Source organism: Bufo bufo, chromosome 3 (assembly GCF_905171765.1).
Source record: "Bufo bufo chromosome 3, aBufBuf1.1, whole genome shotgun sequence".
Classification (NCBI taxonomy): domain Eukaryota; kingdom Metazoa; phylum Chordata; class Amphibia; order Anura; family Bufonidae; genus Bufo; species Bufo bufo.
This window is the reverse complement of record NC_053391.1, coordinates 513545838-513568430: the sequence shown is the minus strand read 5'-3', so window position 1 is coordinate 513568430 and position 22593 is coordinate 513545838. Positions and strand designations below refer to the sequence as shown.

The 22593-nt window shown below is 44.1% G+C and overlaps 1 protein-coding gene across 1 annotated transcript in view; it reads left to right on the top strand.

The window, feature by feature from the left end:
- The window catches only part of PIBF1 (progesterone immunomodulatory binding factor 1), a 264396-nt gene extending 251725 nt beyond the window's left edge, over window positions 1-12671 (top strand). Inside the window, 2 exon segments of the mRNA XM_040425363.1 lie at window positions 4836-5015; window positions 12532-12671. Of these exon segments, the coding sequence (XP_040281297.1) occupies window positions 4836-5015; window positions 12532-12567 (216 nt within the window). The 3' untranslated portion in view covers window positions 12568-12671.
- Window positions 12672-22593: the final 9922 nt, after the last annotated feature.

Genomic DNA, 22593 nt, shown 5'->3' with positions numbered 1-22593 from the left:
ATGTACCATTTTAACATAAGCAGATATAAATCATTACACCTGCATGCGTAACCCATTCACTTTGGTATAAATTAAATAAAGTTATGTCATATATACTGCATAGTGGTTCTTTGGAGGGCAGAATAGAGCAGTAGACAAGCATAAAGGAGTTCAAATGTATACTCTTTTGGACTACATTTGGCCTGTTAATGTCTATGGATAAGCCAAAGAATACATTTGAGTACGTTTATTTCATAATTAAACATACCCACTGGGCGTATAACACTTTTATTTACATGTATATTTCTGCATTACCTGCTGTAGCACACATCAATATGATGGACACCTTGCACTGTTAATAATGAATGATGTGTACTAACAACGATAGCAGGGAAGCAGGTATATACAGACCTATCATAAAGCTAAAATTTTTCATAGCAGTTTGACATGCCTCAGCACTTTTAAGAGTCTAAAGTATATGTTATATTGCCCAAGGCAGTGTGGGATTTGTGCTTTGTGGGAATATGATAACATGTCCAGTGCATACACATTGTAAAGATAAGGGGCTACTCGCTAGAAAATGCTTCTCCATTATTCAGTGGTATACTTCCTGGTCTTATTATGTCGTTTTTCAGATTGTGAACCTTTACCTGATATATAAAATGTGCTATTTTTTCCATTGTGATTGTGTCAAGTTAAGAAAACGATAAGCATTGCAACATTTTCCATCAAGTTTCCATCAATACTTGTCCATCGGTATCTCTTTGATAGTTAGCATGCTGCTGTATTTCAAGGAAACTTGACAACCCATTGTAAAGCTGGACATACCCATTAGATGGAAATTGGTTGATGGTTGAACAATCAATCATCTGGTGAACGTTTGTTTCACAGACACGGCCATACACATTTTAGTCCATCTTGGCTGTTACAGTTGTTCCAACTGGCCACACGTGTTCAATGAAACGGGGTGATGGATGAAAGATCTTTCTGGGAACATTCTTTCAAAGAAAGATCTTTCATTCACAAGCTATTTTTCTTTGAACAAAAGATCTTTTATCCGACTGTCGGACAGAAGTATTAAACTAATATGTATGGCTATCTTAAACGGGTTCTCTTGGAATTAATAAAATAAAATTAATGAAAATACTTAAATATTACCTTATTATAAATATATTCCCCAAAACCTTTCATTAGTTATAATGACTCATTTTGTCTAGGGAGAAATCATCTGGGGAAATAAAATGGCCGCTGTCCTATTAGTACACACAAAACCTGTCCTAATCACATAGAAGAAAAAGTTACTGCAGAACACTGAGGTAAAGAGCTGCCTCATCCTCCTCTCTGCTCTACCTGTTGGGGATTATGATCCTGAATGCTGGTGATAAATTATTCAGCTTAATCTCTGTAGGAATAGACTTCATGAGGAAACAGTTGAAGTACAGAGAGAATGGAGGGTTGGGGGGGGCTAATGCAGCACTTGTAATGAAATCGGCTACATTATCACAGCCCCATATTTCCACAGTCTGTCTTGTCTGTCCTTTGTTTACTTCAGTTGTCTCCTTATGAACTCCATTACTACACAGATTCAGCTGAAGATCTTATCAGCTGTATTCAGGGTCATAATCCTTGACAAGCAGAGCAGTTAGGAGGCTGAGTCAGCTCTTTAGCTCAGTGTTCTGAAGTACCGTATTTTTCGCTTTATAAAAGGCACCTGATCATAAGAAGCACCTAGGTTTTAGAGGAGGAAAGTAGGAGCAGAAGAACGAAAATAACTGAAGTGCTGGATTTGGCACTTAACCGAAGCGAACGGATCCTACGGACCCCATTGACTAATGCATGCAGGACTTTTGTCTCCACTACAAAAACCTTCTCCTGAACAGAAACCTAACATATACCGTTATAGTCAATGGGGTCCATAGGCTCCGTTCGCTTCAGTTAAAGGGGTTATCCCATCATAATGATCACTGTTAAATCTGTTAATGATTTGACAGTGATCATTTTTGTAAATATACTTTATTAACAAATTCCCACCGATTAGGAGAAAATTCATCCCCACTTACCTTATTGTTGTGACTCGGTCTCCCCTGGTTACGACCACCGCTCTTCCGCAAGATCCCGATGGTCGCGCTTGCCCAGAAGACTTCTTCTTTTCTCCCGGCCGGGCCACTCGCTGTCCTGAACGCGCACGCTGCCGCGCATGCGCGACGGTGACTTCTTCCCGGCCAGAATAGTACAGAGCTGCGAACGCGCACGCCGGCTCTGTACTATACTGGCCAGAAATAAGTCACATTGCGCATGCGCGGCAGCGTGCGCGTTCAGTCCAGCGCGTGGCCCGGCCGGGAGAAGACTTCAATCAAGATGAAGCCCGCCCCCAGCCAGAATCCAGGAAGTGAACGCGCGGTGGCAGCAGGTAAGTATGAAACTGCTAAGTGGGATAACCCCTTTAAGTGCTGAATACGGCACTTCTGTTACTTTTGTTCTTCTGCTCCTATAACAAGCGTCTGTTCGAGCTCTCATTAGCGAGAATCTGCCCAAACATTGTTCAGTGTGAAGGGGCCTTAACACTATTTTTTGGAATAAATCTCTTTAACTACAATCTATGACCTGATCTCTTTTGGATTCCCGAAGTAAGTCACAGATAATTTATCAAATACATTTATAAAAATGTGTGCCAATTCCCAGTTGGTTTGGGACAGCAAGGTGAGTGATAAACGCTGGACAGTCACTCCTCTCAGTGGTTGAGCACATGGGTTGTCAGTAGGTGAATGGGGTGCCTGATCCTGAGCCTTCTGGGCATTTAATTATTTGCACAGATATGTGTGAATCGACTCAAGATGTTCTTTCTCACTGATTAATATTCTTGCCTGGCTTGCGATAGTGTCATGTTGAGATGTGTGTAACAATCACATGTGTAATCAAATGCAAATAGTTTCCCATGTACAGAAACTGAAGTCATTATCAGTATCTCAGCACTTCACGTCAACTCATCATCACTCTGGAATCCCTTAAGGAAGACCTGCATTTAAAGTGAGGAAGTTTACCCATTGTTCATGCGAAAGATACAAGGAAATTGCTTACTGTGTAAATGAAGAAAAATGCAGTTTGCTGATCTCCTACATATGTACTAATACAAATCCTTCAAGAAGAGCCCTGAGAGTCCCTCTCTACATTGAACCGTAATCTTTTGATTATTGGTGTTGTTTTCTTGCCTAAGATCCTGTGACACGAGTACACAAACACAGCCTGATTTTATCTCTAATGATGGAGCATGTAGATACCGATAGAGTTGTCTGAGCTATTTTCATCAAGCAATTCAGTCTATGCATCCCCCTGGCAACATGTCTGCAGAGTTTACAACTCGAAGCGGCATGTTGGCATCCGCTATGCCGTCTCCTCAAACAGCTGCTGTGCAGTTGAGATGTTTGAACATGCCACTGCACACGGCTTCCTTATGCAAATAGATAATGTTAAATTGCAAGGTACTGACTCTCCATCTTGCTCAGCACGTTGGGATGAGGAATGGAGATTCGTGTTTTGGTGATCCGTAGAAATGGAATACAATAAGAAATCTGTCAGGAAATGACTGACTGTGATTCTGATTCCAGGCACTGCCATGCATCAGGGTTCCTTTATAAACTAGTACCCCTACGGCTAAAGGGGTTGTATGAGATTAGAAAAACGGAGCTGCAATACCAAGCTCAGCCTTTGGGGGAAGAGTGCCTCTGTTTCTAGTGAAAAGGTGGGCATTTTTTTTTTTTTATCTGATAAAAATGCATTAGAAAAAATAGACAAAATGTTTAGGGGTCAGGTGGCAGATAGACTAATATGTGACTGCAGAACCAGGTTTTGTTTGCTGTTGTAACCATGTAAACACATAGGTGTGCATAGGGGATGTATACACAAAACGGTAGAATATGTTTAATCAAGACTGTTCTTTAAATTGCTTCTTTTTTTATTTTGGATTTTCTTGGAAATTATTTTTCTTTCTGTAAATTTGTATGTTTTTATTTTATTTACTAGAAAACATCAATTATTCATATTAATTGTCCAATTATAATTTATAAAAATCATTAAATGGAATTCATGGTATTAAAACAATATCAAAGTAAATTTTTTTTGGCTGTTAAGCAGGTTATAAACATTAGATTAATATCGGCTCAACACGCCAATTTTGGCCGACCATCTAACGTGTATGCTGGTGTCCAAACGTGATTTCAGCATGCCTAATAATTTGTTTTCAGGGAAGACAAGCTGCTATCAGAGGTGTCTTGCAGCAGCTTTCTTCCTTGTCCCAACATTCGACTGAGCCACGCGTGCCTATGTAATAGCAGTCAGCTGAACGAGCATTCGACCATCTGCAATCTGAAGTGTGTGGCCAGCTCAACTTTGGACTCGTGCAGGTCTGCCCAGGAAATGTAGAAACAAACATTATGAAACTTTAAGATTTTTATGACCTGTTGCAAAACTTTTTTGATATTTTTTGGTACATAAAAATGTTATGAAAGGTGGGCATAGAATTTAACCACCTTTTTGACAGCATGTATGCAGCTATCTATATAAAGAACTGCTTTGGAGGGTTTGCAATCTCCTAAGCAGAAAGTGTGATGATAATAATACTATACTAATACACAAAATATTTCCGTATCATTCTCTAGGACACTTAATGCTCTAGTACAGTGTTTCCCAACCAGTGTGCCTCCAGCTGTTGCAAAACTACAACTCCCAGCATGCCCGCACAGCCAAATGCTGTCCGGGCATGCTGGGAGTTGTAGTTTTGCAACTGCTGGAGGCACACTGGTTGGGAAACACTGCTCTAGTAAACCAATTATCAAACTACTTTTTCCTGCTTTTTACAGGAGTTGGCTGAAATGAAGCAAGTCTTACTTGGTCTTAAGAATAAGAGACCAGTGGAAGATTTCCTTCGCTCTAAAGAACATGTGAGGAATCGTGCAACTAAAGGGAAATCTTCATCAGCAGAACCTGCATTTCAGGCCCGCCAGGACGAGAACATATTTATACCTCAACCAACTGTGTTTGTAAGTGTTTCATCTTTGCTTTAATGCTGCTTGTAGTTAATCGTAAACCGCCATTTGTTACATGTGACACTTTATAACGGCCATAAAGTTGTGGATTGAGAATTCTTTGTTTATCTGCAGTATTTTATGGCTTTATTTGAAGATTTTATACCCACTGTGCCTGACACTTTAGTTTGTTCATTTTGTCCTCGTTGTTCATCTTCTGTTAGTTACCTATAGTGTCTCACGTACTGATGGCTGCTAGCCGACATAGTGGAAGTAAATCATTTTCTAAGGTGAAGAGCATTCGGACTAATAGTAATTGCTTGCCATAAACGTCACTGGACAATTTAAATTAAGCTGAGAGCTGTTAAAGAGCATGGACGTGATCTTGTGAAAACGTGAATCAATGAAAAGAAGGCTTGAGCTGATTCACTGAAAGTGTAAACTGACATACAAATACATAAGTAGGTCAATGTGCACTAGTCAAGAAGTCTATTTTTCATGTTTTAGTTCAATGTCAGGAGATCTATGTAACAGGCCAAGGGCCAAAAAATCTAACCCTTGGTGAAACATGACATGAGCTGTGACCATCTGTGCCTGCATTTCTTAATCCAGCATCAGTTTTTGAAGGTCATCAACAGCAAAATAGATGGATATATATTTTAGGGTATCATAAGCAAGCCTGTGGTACCTTATGGCAGTGACATTAATAGTCCAGTGATTGCTTGATTTCAGCTGAATAAAAAGCAGACAGGCCATAAATGAGTGCAGCTTATGTAGTATACCAGATGGGCCCAACCTATATCCAACAGTAGATCATAGGGTCTATGATTAAGGCAGTTTGCTGACACGCATTACCCATTGTATGCCTTGGATCCATGTGTGGAGATATCTTAAGACGGGTTAAATAAAGAAGATATTGTTTTATGGGCTTTCCATTGAGGCACTGGCATTTTCTATCTCTTTGGAGTACTCATCACCAGAAGAATAAAGGTCTTTTGGCTTTAAAAAGGGAATCAAATGTTATAAATTCAGACAAACAATCTGGGTTTCATCAATGCCTGAATCTTATGCTTCTCTGCTAAAGGCACCTGGATGTTTGGCCACATATTAATATGGTTTCAATGATCTGTTTTGTATTAGTTTGTTAAGTGATGTAGTCAATTGATTCTCAGTGTTTAAAATAAAAACATATACCCTTTGTTATGCCTATTGCAACCCCTGAGGGGTGAGCATGATACTGGGATTCAAAAACAGCAGGAATTCTTGTCATGCACCATCCCCTCAGGCCCTACACTAGATATAACACAGTTTTGTCTGTAGTGGTACTTTAGCATAATTTGGATTTTAGGTTAAAGACGTTTTCCAACACTTTTTAACTTATGAGCTATCCTCTTTATAAGTCATCAGTATCTGATCAGTGGGGGTCGAACCTGTGCCATCAGCTGTCTGAGAGCACCGCGGTCTTATATCAGCTTACCAAGCACAGTGACGTACATTGTATAGTGGCTCGGATCACAGCTCAGTTGAATGAGGCTAAGTTGCTCCTAGCCCATGTGACCAATGAATGTGAAGTCACTGGTCTAAGGAAAGCTGCAAGAAGGCTGCGGCCTTCTCAGGAGCGCCAATGCCTTCTGAAAGAAGTGATTGGCGGGCGTCCTGGGTGTTAGACCCCACCAATCAGATACCGATGACCTATTGTCATGGTCTTACCTGCTTGCTGCTCTCCTTCGTTTGACATGTGCTGGCGGCCATCTTGGGTCCTGGGTTTCTTGTAGCCTTCCACCCTGCGGCTCCTCCTTCCCCTGGGAGGAGCTGGATGCCTAGCTCATATATATAGGAGGTCTGTGGCTTCAGTTCCTTGCTTGGTCCTCTTGTGTTCACATGCTTCTAAGACTGCTGCTGCTTCTGGTTCCTGATCCTGGCTTCGTCTGACTACCCTGCTGGTTCCTGATCCTGGCTTCGTCTGACTACCCTACTGGTTCCTGATCCTGGCTTCGTCTGACTACCCTGCTGGTTCCTGATCCTGGCTTCGTCTGACTACCCTTCTGGTTCCTGACCTCTGGCTTCGCAAAGACTCTGCTCGGTTTCACCATCCGTTTGGACTTTTGCTTTACAGCTTTATTTTCAATAAAGCTTTCTTATTTTCACTTATCTCTTGTTGTACGTCTGGTTCATGGTTCCGTGACATTAGGACCAAGCCATGAATTCTGACGGTACAGGGCCATCCTCGCTACCCACGCTGGTTGCCAGACTTGATCAGCAGGATCACCTGTTGGGTCGGTTCGCTGTGGCGTTGCAAACCCTGCTTGAACGCACGGCTCATTTCGCTCCCGTTGCCGATGGGTCGGTTGTCGCTCCTGGGCTCGCTCCTACTGCCGCTCCGGTTGTTGCGCCAGAGTCTACCCCGACACCTGTTGTTGCGCCTGCGGTGTTTCGGGGTATGACCGGTTCTGCCCCTCTTCCACAGCGCTTTGGGGGAGAGCCAACTCAGTGCCGAGGTTTCCTTAACCAGGTGGGCATTTATTTCGAGTTGCTGCCACATGCCTTTCCTACTGAGAGATCAAAGGTGGGCTTCTTGATCTCGCTGCTCTCGGACAAGGCCTTGGCCTGGGCCAGTCCTTTATGGGAGAACAACAATCCGGTGGTTGCCGAGTTTTCCGGTTTTGTTGCTTCTCTTCGGAAGGTATTCGATGTGCCGGCTCGTGCTGCCTCTGCTGCGAAGCTCCTTATGTCCATCAGACAGGGTTCACGATCCGTAGCTGAATACGCCATTGAGTTTCGTACCCTGGCAGCAGAGGTGGGCTGGAATAATGAGGCTCTGGTCGCTGCTTTCTCTCATGGTCTCTCGGATGCCTTGAAGGATGAGGTTGCAGCTAAGGACCTACCAGTTGAGCTCGAGTCTCTTATTTCTTTCCTGATTTTGATTGACACCAGACTCAGGGAGAGACCTTCCTTTAAGGAGAACCTGCGGAGGTCTTCTAACAGATTGGTGCCTACGTTTGCTGTCCCACCCGTGCCTCCCTCTCCTCCCACGCCTCCTGGGGATGACTTGTCTGGGGGTGAACCCATGCAGCTGGGGTTTGCTCGCCTGTCCGAGGGGGAGAGGGCACTCCGGAGACGCGAGGGCCGATGCATGTACTGTGGTCTCGGTGGGCATTTTCGGTTGGCATGTCCGAACCGTCCGGGAAACGCTCGTACCCTGAGATCCTGTCGGGGGCAGATCTTGGGTGGAGTCTCCTCGTCCCCGGTTTCCCGTGTTGACAAACCACTGATCACTGTTGTCCTCTCCTGGGTCGGGGGCTCGGTGACGACCCAGGCGTTGGTGGACTCTGGTGCTGGTGGTTTGTTCATTGATAGTGTGTTCGCTGCCGCCAATTCCATTCCTCTGCAGGCTCGAGGTTCCCCACTGGCTCTTGAGGCGATAGACGGCAGACCCCTTCTGCCGCCACACGTGACTCATGAGACCCTTCCAGTGGGGATAGCCATTGGTGCCGTTCACAGAGAGTCGGTCTGCCTCCAGGTTATTTCGTCTCCACACTACTCGGTGGTCTTGGGGTACCCCTGGCTCCAGAAGCATAATCCGACTTTCGATTGGAGATCGGTCGAGATCCTCTCGTGGTCACCGCAGTGTGGGGCTAGTTGCATCCATGGGTCTGTCAAGTTGCTGTGTACTTCCTCGGACTCTCTGTTGCCTCCTGAATACGAGGAGTACCGGGATGTATTCGATAAGGTGCGCGCGGTTGCCCTACCTCCGCACCGCCCATACGATTGTGCCATAGAGTTACAATCTGGTGCCGTTCCTCCTCGTGGCAAAGTCTATCCACTGTCGGTAGCGGAGAATGAGGCCATGGAGGAGTACGTGAGGGAGGCGCTTTCACGCGGACACATTCGCAAATCTTCGTCCCCGGCAGGGGCTGGATTTTTCTTTGTGAAAAAGAAGGGCGGTGAGTTGAGGCCTTGCATCGATTACAGGGGTCTCAATCGCATCACGATCAAGAACGCTTACCCGATACCCTTGATTTCCGAGCTGTTCGATCGCCTTAAAGGGGCCACGGTCTTTACCAAACTCGACCTGAGGGCGGCATATAACCTGGTAAGGATCAAGGCGGGCGATGAGTGGAAGACCGCGTTTAACACCAGGACCGGTCATTACGAATCCTTGGTTATGCCCTTTGGGTTGTGCAATGCGCCCGCAGTCTTTCAGGAATTCATCAACGATGTTTTCCGTGACCTGTTGCAGCAGTGTGTGGTAGTCTATTTGGATGACATCTTGGTATATTCTGAATCCATGGAGGCCCACATTCTGGATGTCAGACGAGTGTTGCAACGGTTACGAGAGAACAAGCTGTTCGGTAAGCTTGAGAAATGCGAATTTCACCGATCCCAGGTAACCTTCTTAGGTTACATCATTTCCGCTGAGGGGTTCTCCATGGATCCTGAGAAGGTTTCGGCTGTCTTACAGTGGCCCCAGCCCAGTGGTCTTCGTTCCCTGCAGCGCTTTTTGGGCTTCGCCAATTATTATCGGAAGTTCATCAGGGACTTTTCCATGCTGGCCAAGCCTCTAACGGATCTGACCAGGAAGGGCAGTAATTCCCAGGTCTGGCCGCTCGAGGCCATCCGAGCTTTTGAGGCCCTAAAGTCCGCCTTTGTGTCGGCTCCGATTCTGTCGCATCCCAACCCTGGGTTGCCCTTTGTCCTCGAGGTGGACGCGTCTGAGACGGGAGTAGGCGCCCTTCTGTCTCAGCGTAGAACACCAGAGGGTCCTCTGCTTCCTTGTGGGTTTTACTCCCGGAAACTGTCTTCCGCGGAGTGCAACTATCAGATTGGTGACAGGGAGTTATTGGCCATCGTGCAGGCCCTTAAAGAATGGAGGCACTTGCTCGAGGGTTCGGTGGTTCCGGTTCTCATCCTGACGGACCACAAGAATCTGACCTACCTTTCTGAGGCCAAGAGATTGACACCACGTCAGGCCAGATGGGCTCTGTTCTTGTCACGTTTTAATTACGTGGTCTCCTACCTACCCGGTTCCAAGAACATCAGGGCGGATGCCTTATCACGGCAGTACTCCGAGCTGTCCAGGGAGGAGTCGATTCCGACTTCGGTCATACCTCCGAATCAGATCCTGGCCGCCATTCGCACCAGCCTGACCTCTCCCCTGGGTGAGCAGATTTTGGCGGCTCAATCTGGTGCTCCCTCTGGGAGACCCAACGGCAGATGTTTTGTGCCTGAGGAGTTGCGCACTCGGTTGTTGCGAACCTACCATAACTCCAAGACCGCGGGGCATCCTGGAAAGAATCAGCTGTCCTGGGCTGTTTCACGTCTGTTCTGGTGGCCTTCCCTACGTTCCGACATCGCCGCATATGTAGCGGCATGCTCCGTTTGTGCCCAGAGTAAGTCCCCTCGGCACCTTCCGTTGGGCCTTCTGCAACCCATAGCCACCGGGGAGCGCCCATGGTCACACCTGGGGATGGATTTCATTGTGGACCTCCCTGCATCCCGAGGCCATACGGTCATTCTCATGATTGTGGATCGGTTTTCCAAAATGTGCCACTGTGTTCCTCTCAAGAAGTTACCCTCTGCACAAGAGTTGGCCACGATTTTTGCCAGGGAGGTCTTCCGGTTGCACGGTTTGCCTAAGGAGATTGTGTCGGATCGGGGGAGTCAGTTTGTGTCCAGGTTCTGGCGCGCCTTTTGCTCCCAGTTGGGGATTCATCTCTCCTTCTCCTCGGCCTACCACCCTCAGTCCAATGGGGCCGCAGAACGATCCAATCAGGCCTTGGAGCAATTCCTTCGTTGCTATGTCTCCGATCACCAAGACAATTGGGTTGACCTCCTGCCTTGGGCTGAGTTTGCCAGGAACACGGCGGTGAACTCTTCCTCTGGGACGTCTCCCTTCATGGCCAATTATGGGTTCCAACCTGCCGTGTTACCGGAGGTATTCTCTCCCCAGGATATTCCGGCTGTGGAGGATCACCTTTCCGTCCTACGTGCTTCTTGGGTACAGATCCAGAAGTCCCTTGAGGTCTCTGCGCAGCGCCAGAGATTCCAGGCTGATCGCAGACGAGCGCCTGCTCCTTCCTACCAGGTCGGAGACCGTGTATGGTTGTCCACCCGCAACCTCAACCTTCGAGTGCCCACTCCCAAGCTGGCGCCTCGCTTTGTTGGTCCCTTCCGAGTGCTTCGCAGGGTAAACCCGGTAGCCTATGCCCTTGCGCTTCCTCCTGGCATGCGGATCTCCAACGTGTTTCATGTCTCCCTGTTGAAGCCACTGGTGTGTAATCGTTTCACTTCCTCGGTTCCTCGGCCTCGTCCGGTCCAAGTGGGCAATCGTGAGGAATATGAGGTGAGCAATATCCTGGACTCACGCCTGGTCCACGGTCGGTTGCAGTTTTTGGTCCATTGGCGTGGTTATGGTCCAGAGGAGCGTTCCTGGGTTCCCTCCGCAGATGTCCATGCTCCTGCCTTGCTCCGAGCCTTCCACGCACGCTTCCCTCAGAAACCGTTTTGTGCTCCGCGGAGGAGGGGCCCTTGAGGGGGAGGTACTGTCATGGTCTTACCTGCTTGCTGCTCTCCTTCGTTTGACATGTGCTGGCGGCCATCTTGGGTCCTGGGTTTCTTGTAGCCTTCCACCCTGCGGCTCCTCCTTCCCCTGGGAGGAGCTGGATGCCTAGCTCATATATATAGGAGGTCTGTGGCTTCAGTTCCTTGCTTGGTCCTCTTGTGTTCACATGCTTCTAAGACTGCTGCTGCTTCTGGTTCCTGATCCTGGCTTCGTCTGACTACCCTGCTGGTTCCTGATCCTGGCTTCGTCTGACTACCCTACTGGTTCCTGATCCTGGCTTCGTCTGACTACCCTGCTGGTTCCTGATCCTGGCTTCGTCTGACTACCCTTCTGGTTCCTGACCTCTGGCTTCGCAAAGACTCTGCTCGGTTTCACCATCCGTTTGGACTTTTGCTTTACAGCTTTATTTTCAATAAAGCTTTCTTATTTTCACTTATCTCTTGTTGTACGTCTGGTTCATGGTTCCGTGACACCTATCCAGGGGATAAGTCATTAGTAAAAAGTCCCGGAAACCCCTTTAACGATAAATGAACAGTTTATGAAATTCATGAAATATGCATTATATAAAACAGCTCACGTCTGGTGAGCATCTTCATTACCTTTTCTATTAAAATGCACTAGCAGATTCACTGTACAGAGAATTTACAACATGTTTTGAGCAGAATAATATTATGTAACTTACTAACACTTTATTCCTGGGACATGTAGCCAAACAAAATATTCCGACTGGCTTACAGAATCTTAGAAGTCAGTTCTCATATTCTACCTACTGTTGGGCAATGCCAATGTTTACGGATTCCAAAAGTGCCTCATGTATTTCTCTGGAAACTGAAAAGTTTTCTATTAGACATGATGGAAAGTAAAGTCAGAAGATCGTAGTAGTACAAACAGGATGCTTGTTATATAATTACATCTACCAAGCTACAATCCGCTTCATATGTTTACGATTCTCTATTTTCATTATTGCAGACAAAGAAAGAAGCTCCAGAATGGTACAAACGATGAGGAAGACGACACAGAAGCCTTTTATTTCTATTTTATTTAATCATGTGATGTGTTATTTTTTTACTACTTTTTATTTAAAACTTTTAAGAACGCGTGTAATAAATATATCACATTGTCATAATTTTGTGTGATATTTATTTGCATTTAAATGCTATTATAAGAGTATGTTTGTTGTACCTGTATCCAACTGAAAGGACACAAGGGAGGTAGAGCTGTCAGTTAATGAGAACGCTCCCAATGCTGCTAATTGGGTAAGAACCAACCAAAAACGACAAAGTAAGAAATCATGTGTGGGAACATAACTTCCAAGCCGAACTACGAAGACCACACATGTAATAGAAAAACCTTCTTTATTATGTCATATCAAAAGAGACCTACAATACATAAATATACAAAGTAAAAATGAAAAGCAGTGCAGATCAACGCTGTGAGAATGAAGGCCCCACCGAGCTCTAGGTCCGTATATATCATATTAGTTCATCACACAAAATATATAGCTAGTAATGTTGTAAATTCGACAAGTCATACAGAGGTATGAACTGAATCGTTCATTAACACCAGTGCTGTATTGACTAAGAAATATGTCATATGTTTATAGTAAGTGTCTATGGAATAGACCCACTATAAAGTATTCTCAGTGGTCTCAAATAAATGTTGTTAATTAACTGAGTGTGCCTTGTTGTATTTATATTAAGATTAAACTTTTATTTTTACCATTTAAAATAATGATGAGACGGCTGAGTTCAATGGAACTGCTGCGCTATTTATATTAGAGAGAGGGAGAGGAGGGACCAGTTACATAGTAGTGGTTAAAGCTTGTCTGTCTAGAAGGCTTATTGTATATAGGGGGAGAACCTAGTTTATTTCACTAGAAGTCCCTTTGCCCTTACCCTACTTGACCTAGTCTAGTCAGGGTGATAGCCTTAATGGCTGTAGTCGGAGCACTCGTCTTGAGAAAGACGACCCCCAGCCTCAGGAACCTCGGGCCTGTACTAAGAGTCCCTATGCTCTTGCCTCTCTATTGTTTGTTGTCCTTTTTCATCCGACGCGTTTCGCCAGGTATGGCTCTTCAGGGAAGGACGAGGATGTTCAGGTGATGAAGGCAGTAGCTCTCACCTGTATCGATCATGCGGCAGTGGCGGCGTTGTGGAGCTGTGCGTCTCTTTTTGTGCGTCTCGCTCCTCCCCTGCATGGAATTAACCAGTAAGCTGGTGAGGGCCAGGCGCATACTTGACACTCCCCCCTTGTATGTCACCTGTCTGCTTCTCGGCGGAGACATGCGCAGACAAGTCCCGCTTATTCCGTCGGACGGCCTGGCTATGCTCTGCTCTAGTGCGGAAGTGACGTAGTGTTTGGGAGTGGTTAGTTGTCATGGGGATCTCATACCGCGTCCCCGGCCGGCTTTTTGTTTAGCAAGGTTACTTTTACCTGAAAGGTATTGATAGTTAGGTTAAATTTGTTCAAAATTGGCAAAATACACTCTAACTGGGCATCGATTATAGAGTACTATCATTTCTTTAAACTTATATTATATTTTGTGAATTGTTTGATTGCTGTCATATTGATATTTTTATCGCAATCATATTTACATTTTTGGTTATAGTTTGGTGCATATCTGCATGGACACATTGTTGCTTGTCATTTTAATACCTATATATACCATAGAGGGCCATTTAGGATTATCCTCCATACGTATATTGTATATTTATAGGAAGGGTTTGTAGGAGAGATATTCATTGAGGCCATTGGGTGTAACAGACTTCAATCTATAAATCCATCTGGCTTCTGCCTTCAGGATTAGTTTATCCCAGTCCCCCCCCTCCTGGGTTTAGGGACATGTTGGATACCTATAAACTGAAGGCATGCCGTATTACCACCATGGCATTGGTTGATGTGCCGTGCCACTGATGTATCTTTTTTGTTTTGAACATCATTATAGTGATCTCTGATGCGTCTCCTAAATTCTCTCTTTGTCTTCCCTACATAGTCTAGGGGACAGGAGCACTGTGCCAGATATACCACCCCCATGGTTAAACAATTCACGTAGTCACGGATGGTGTATTCTCTCTCCGTATGTGAGCACGTGAATGTTTTGGTTTTCTTTATTTGACTACAGGCCAGACACCTACCACATTTAAAGGTGCCTGTAGGTTTCCTGGATAGCCAGTTGTCAGGGTTAATAGGGGGTAGGTAATGGCTGTTAACCAATCTGTCTTTCAGGCTTCTCCCCTTCCTATAGGTTATTTGTGGGTATGGTCCTACTATATCCTCCAAATCAGGATCAGTTTTTAGTATGTCCCAGTGTTTTATTAAAATCTGCCTGACTTGTTGGTGGGCATTATCAAAGGTCCCTATAATACGGGTACTCCTGGCCGGGGCAGTGTAGTCTGTCCTTTTATTCTTTGGAATGAGCAGCCCATCCCTATTCTCTGAGGCAGCTGCCTCATAGGCCACTCTGAGTATACCATCCGGGTATCCTCTGTCTCTGAATCTGTACCTTAGCTCCTTTGCCTCACTCTTGAATTTTTTAAAAGTCGAGCAGTTGCGCCGGAGTCTAAGGTACTGACCCTTTGGTATGCCTTTCCGTAGAGCATAGGGATGGGCACTTTCCCAACGGAGTAGACTGTTTGTTGCTGTCTTTTTACGGTATACCGAAGTGATAATGTTGTTGTTAGGGCCTCTTTCAATGAGCACATCCAGAAAAGCTAGAGTGTCGCGGCTGTATTCAGATGTGAATCTAAGGCCCATAGTATTATCATTGATTATCTCCATGAATTCCCCAAAGTCCTCTGCCGTTCCTCGCCACATTATAAAGACATCGTCGATGAACCTCAGCCATAGGACTATCCTGTCTTGCCATCTTTCCATCTCTTCTGAGCCAATAATATTGGCTTCCCACCAGCCCAGGAGCAGATTAGCATACGATGGCGCACAAGAACTGCCCATTGCGGTGCCCCTGAGCTGGTGGTAGAAGTGGCCATTGAAGACAAAATAGTTCCTAGTGAGGCTGAAGTTCAATAGATCAAGTATAAACTGATTATGTCGAGATTGTCAAGTATAAACTGATTATGTCGAGATTGTCTGATGTCTCTCATCCTCAGGTAGCTTTCTACAGCCTTTATTCCTAGATCATGTTTGATCGAGCTATATAAGGCCTCGACGTCTATTGACACCAGCATGGTTTGATCGTCCATACTTACACCACTGAGTCTTAGTAGGAGATCAGAGGTGTCACGTATGTACGACGGTAGTGTTTCTACGAAGGGTTTGATGATTTTATCAATGTAGATCCCTACATTCTGTCCTAGACTACCCACACCTGACACTATTGGGCGTCCCTATTGACTAAGAAATAGTATCAAAATCCAATACATCAAACAAACTGCAATTATAATAATCCGGATGGCCTTCCTAGTTGGAATAATACCAGAGGGCAGTGGAAAAAGAAAAAGGTTAGGAAAGCACTGGAATAATGAGACCTACAAACCAGGAGGGGCAGAAAAACCCTGACGTACGTTTTGCCTTGCCGCCTCTAGGGGCGTGTCAATCTGAGCTATGCCCCTGCTATATATACCCTGTAAATTACGGATTACCCCTCCTTCTAAACTATCAACAGACATTCACCTGTGGTCACGCTGCACCATTTTCTATTTTCATAAGGTATTCCCCCTTGTTTACATTCCATTTTATGGACAGGGCCTCAACAGTAACCAGAAACTGGCCAACCCCTTTAATTTAACATATATGCCTGCATCCACCTGAAAAAGCTTTTGTAGTTGCCTGTTGTCAGGCAAGCTCCGTCCCTAGAAATAGAGACCCAGAAGACGACTCAAAGGAAATAGGGGGTGTCAGAGCTAGCTGAGATCCTGAGCCTGATAAAAGAATTGCTTCTACACAGCTTTGGAAGATTATAGGAGCCTCCTGTATGTGTGGAAGTGTCATCCCCCATTTCTTATCTGTTCATGAGCTTTGGACCTGAAACATAGTGGGAGGTAAGAGAAAGTTCAAACTATTCAAAAAGCCCTAATAGAGACCCCCGGGATATCAATACAGAAAATCAACTGTCATTGGACCAAAAAAAAAATCCTTTTAGGGGTCGCCACTGAATTCTATCAAATAAAATTATCTCTTTATTTCATTATTTTAAAACATACGGTATCAGGATAGAAAGAAACGTTTAAAACTATCAGTCCAAGATAGAATTTAGAACCAATTTGCCCAGTGGCTGCTAGTAATCACTAGCGGTGACTGAGAGGCATGTGCCATATGGCTGTTATAACCACATACAAACGCTCATTGCACTATATTGGAAAGTGAGCAAGACAACATGTGTGGTTTTTAGTGCAAATTTACAAAGGGTATGCACATAACCCTATTCCTGAAGGCATGCGTTAGCCATTGACAACAGAGTATAGCTTGTATTAATGATGGAATCAGGCAGGCACTGTGATAGCTGATTTGTAATGCTAAAGTCTAACCACACAACTCTTTTTTGTGGTAGATCTATGCCTGTTTATTTCACAGGTATAGCACTTTTGTAAATTGTCCTGCAACTGTTACAATGTGTGCTAAACAGATGACTCGATGGCATACATTGTTGCTGAACACTATCTAAATGCCGCCCCTGTCTTTGTCTGTCTATACTGTGCAGTGGCAAGCCTCAATAAACACACATGTTGCTAACTAACTTGCCCTCAGTGACACATCGCTCACTGTATTTCAGACTTGGACTGTCTAAAAGCTAAAGCGCAGCACGATTACACCCCACCCGACATGTTTCGCCACATAAGTGGCTTCGTCAGGGGATGTGGGTTACTAGCGTGCACGCGCTACAAAGTGCCGATTGATATGCATGTCTGGGATCCGCCCCCAACGTCAGCATCCAATAGTTAAGTGGTAATGCAAATTGGCTGGCGCACATCACTGACCAGCCGGCGCGTACTGCTGACTGAAGCGGGCGCATCACTGTCAGGTATTTCTGCGCTCACTCTCACTTTAACCCTCGCTGGGCTCCCGTCGATCTTCTGTCTCCTCCCCATCTGTGGCACTCATTATTGTGAATTAACCCTATAGGTGTCACTGATCTATTTACACCCATGCTAGGGAAAATATATGGAGAGGGAACACAAAAGTGTTCCTAATAATGGCACTCCTAACTAGCCATATTATACTACACACATGTTATCTTATAAGTGTATATACACCTAAATTAGGTGTGTTAACTCTGATATCAGTATATAAAAACTGGTTACTATGCTGTGACATGATTGTATACTATAACATGTATTGTATAATTATATGGCATCAGTGTGTGGAGGCCAATCACTTACATGTGACAGAACTATGTGACTTCAATCTATAAAAACCAGTCAATGGACTATACCAAGGTGTATTTTAGATGTCCAAATTACTGTTGTGGGCATATGTAATATGTCTATACAGTGAAGTGTCTTTTTCTGTGTTGATGGCACTAATGTGTCCTGATATTCTTCTCCTAACTTCTTGTATTGTTTTCCCTACATATAATTTAGGGCAGGAACATGATGCCACATACACTCACCTAAAAAATAATTAGGAACACCTGTTCTATTTCTCATTAATGCAATTATCTAGTCAACCAATCACATGGCAGTTGCTTCAATGCATTTAGGGGTGTGGTCCTGGTCAAGACAATCTCCTGAACTCCAAACTGAATGTCAGAATGGGAAAGAAAGGTGATTTAAGCAATTTGGAGCGTGGCATGGTTGTTGGTGCCAGACGGGCCGGTCTGAGTATTTCACAATCTGCTCAGTTACTGGGATTTTCACGCACAACCATTTCTAGGGTTTACAAAGAATGGTGTGAAAAGGGAAAAACATCCAGTATGCGGCAGTCCTGTGGGCAAAAATGCCTTGTGGATGCTAGAGGTCAGAGGAGAATGGGCCGACTGATTCAAGCTGATAGAAGAGCAACGTTGACTGAAATAACCACTCGTTACAACCGAGGTATGCAGCAAAGCATTTGTGAAGCCACAACACGCACAACCTTGAGGCGGATGGGCTACAACAGCAGAAGACCCCACGGGTACCACTCATCTCCACTACAAATAGGAAAAAGAGGCTACAATTTGCATGAGCTCACCAAAATTGGACTGTTGAAGACTGGGAAAATGTTGCCTGGTCTGATGAGTCTCGATTTCTGTTGAGACATTCAAATGGTAGAGTCCGAATTTGGCGTAAACAGAATGAGAACATGTATCCATCCTCTGATGGCTACTTCCAGCAGGATAATGCACCATGTCACAAAGCTCGAATCATTTTAAATTGGTTTCTTGAACATGACTGAGTTCACTGTACTAAAATGGCCCCCACAGTCACCAGATCTCATCTTTGGGATGTGGTGGAACGGGAGCTTCGTGCCCTGGATGTGCATCCCTCAAATCTCCATCAAATGCAAGATGCTATCCTATCAATATGGGCCAACATTTCTAAAGAATGCTATCATATATAATAATCCCACTTCTCCGATAGTTAAAGAACTCTCTTATCGTATATTCTCGCCCATCCACCGGATTTCTAAACTTCTTGACTTTGGGTACGTATTTGCACAATGTACAATTACCACATGGGAATGACCCCACAATAGTTGATTTTAACCAGGTTTCTTTTGTTTTTTGCTTTGCAGGGAGAAAACTGTGAACCAATTTATCCCTAAGATTTTGTCCTCTTCTGTAGATTGTACCTCCATTGACAGACCTGAAACCTAGATCTAGATGGACCCCACCATTTTCACAGTTTAAAAACATTGAGACCTTTGTAGAACTGGTTTCTCAAGATATCGACAAATTAAAAGCAAAACCGGACATTTTTCCGGAAAACCTGACAAATGAGGAATATGTTGCTCTTGAGGAACTCAGGTCAAATAAGAACATAGTTATCAAATCGAGTGACAAGGGGGGTAACATCGTCATCCAAGATAGAACGGAATATGACCAGATGGTCAATAGGTTACTGATGGACAAAGAAATATATGAGATTCTAAAAATGAATCCCGCAAATAGATACCTCAATGAATTACATCTAATTCTAAAGACAGGGGGAGAGAAATGCTTGATATCCAAAGAAGAATTTAAATTCATGTATAACAAAAATCCCACTATTGCGACATTCTATGCACTCCCAAAGGTGCATAAAAAAAAGATCCCAATTCCGGGACGTCCAATAGTGTTAGGGAATGATGCCTTGACACAACCGGCTAGTGAATACGTGGATGCTGTGTTGAGACCATTTGTAACATCACTACCGTCTTATATCAAGGACACTACTGATGTTCTCACCAAAATTAGCGATATAACACTATCTGCATCCACTTTACTAGCCAGTTTAGATGTCGAGGCTTTATACAGCAATATTGGACATGAGATTGGCATTAAGGCGATAAAATATTTTTTGGACACTAAGAGCACTTGTTTTCACAAACATAATGATTTTGTGCTAAGCTTACTGAGATTCATACTCACTCACAACTATTTCCTATGTAACGGTACCTTTTATCATCAGATGAAAGGTACCGCTATGGGGACACCCTGTGCACCGTCTTTCGCTAATTTGTTTTTGGGGTGGAGGACCAAATTGTATTTTCGGACACTTATGCACATTTCACAAGTCACATTTTATTTTGGGGTAGATTTATTGACGATGTGCTGTTATTTTGGGATGGTGACAAACAAGAGTTTATAGAATTTGTGGACCAATTAAACACCAATGATGTAGGTATGCATTTTACCTGCGAGATCCATCCAAACATCATTTGTTTCCTGGATTTAACAATTAAGAAAGATATATAAATGGGCAGATTTTAACGGAGACAAACAGCCTCCTCCATTGGACAAGCTGGCATCCGACACCATTGAAAAATGGGATACCGGTCGGTCAATATTTAAGGGCTAGAAGAAATTGCACGACAGAGGAAGCCTTTAAAAACGTTTTCGAGCAAGAGGTTACCCGCGAAAAACTCTCAAAAAAGCGTTCAATCGAGCAAAGAATCAAAAAAGAGAGGAGCTTTTATCTCAAAAAAAAAAGAGAATTGATTCCATGCAGGATACAAAAAAGATAAGATGTATTGGTACGTACGATCACAATCATTTACAAATAATGAACATCCTTAAAAAACACTGCAAGATACTTACCGGTGACCGAGAATTGAGTACAGTCATATCACCATATCCGAGTGTGACCTACAGAAGAGGACAAAATCTTAGGGATAAATTGGTTCACAGTTTTCTCCCTGCAATGCAAAAAACAAAAGAAACCTGGTTAAAATCAACTATTGTGGGGTCATTCCCATGTGGTAATTGTACATTGTGCAAATACGTACCCAAAGTCAAGAAGTTTAGAAATCCGGTGGATGGGCGAGAATATACGATAAGAGAGTTCTTTAACTGTCGGAGTAGTGGGATTATATATGTGGCATCATGTTCCTGCCCTAAATTATATGTAGGGAAAACAATACAAGAACTTAGGAGAAGAATATCAGGACACATTAGTGCCATCAATACAGAAAAAGACACTTCACTGTATAGACATATTACATATGCCCACAACAGTAATTTGGACATCTTAAAATTCTGGGGTTTGACCAAAATCAAATTGGGCCCCAGAGGTGGTAACCTGGATCAAAAGTTGCTTCAGGAAGAGGCAAGATGGATCCATAGGTTACAGACCCTCAGTCCCAATGGCCTAAATGAAGGATTTTCTTATACGGCCTTTATTTAACATTTCACATAGTAATAACAATCACAACCTATTTATTAGGAATACTGCCAAGAGTCAGGCAGGCTTAGAACGATGTGCCCAATTGATTGCATGTCATAGGATCACTAGGTAAATATTGCCCTCTATACCTACACACCCACCGTATCTGAATACCCTTAAATAATAGTGTGACTACATCCTATAACATGATTATGGTCTGCATGTATTCTACATTATATTGACCAATAAATAACAGCATTACTGCACCCTATAAAAATGAGTACGGGTTATATGTAGTCCACATAGTACTGGCCAATAACTGAGGCCTCTCCTGGCCAAATACACCTTGGTATAGTCCATTGACTGGTTTTTATATATTGAAGTCACATAGTTCTGTCATATGTAAGTGATTGGCCTCCACACACTGATGCCATATATTTATACAATACATGTTATAGTATACAATCATGTCACAGCATAGTAACTAGTTTTTATATACGGATATCATAGAGTTAACACACCTAATTTAGGTGTATATACACTTATAAGATAACATGTGTGTAGTATAATATGGCTAGTTAGGAGGGCCATTATTAGGAACACTTTTGTGTTCCCTCTCCACATATTTTCCCTAGCATGGGTGTAAATAGATCAGTGACACCTATAGGGTTAATTCACAATGAGTGCCACAGATGGGGAGGAGACAGAAGATCGACGGGAGCCCAGTGAGGGTTAAAGTGAGAGTGAGCGCAGAAATACCTGACAGTGATGCGCCCGCTTCAGTCAGCAGTACGCGCCGGCTGGTCAGTGATGTGCGCCAGCCAATTTGCATTACCGCTTAACTATTGGATGCTGACGTTGGGGGCGGATCCCAGACATGCATATTAATCGGCACTTTGTAGCGCGTGCACGCTAGTAACCCACATCCCCTGACGAAGCCACTTCTGTGGCGAAACATGTCGGGTGGGGTGTAATCGTGCTGCGCTTTAGCTTTTAGACAGTCCAAGTCTGAAATACAGTGAGCGATGTGTCACTGAGGGCAAGTTAGTTAGCAACATGTGTGTTTATTGAGGCTTGCCACTGCACAGTATAGACAGACAAAGACAGGGGCGGCATTTAGATAGTGTTCAGCAACAATGTATGCCATTGAGTCATCTGTTTAGCACACATTGTAACAGTTGCAGGACAATTTACAAAAGTGCTATACCTGTGAAATAAACAGGCATAGATCAACCCCAAAAAAGAGTTGTCTGGTTAGACTTTAGCACTACTCAGTCACCAAAAGCCTGCTTGT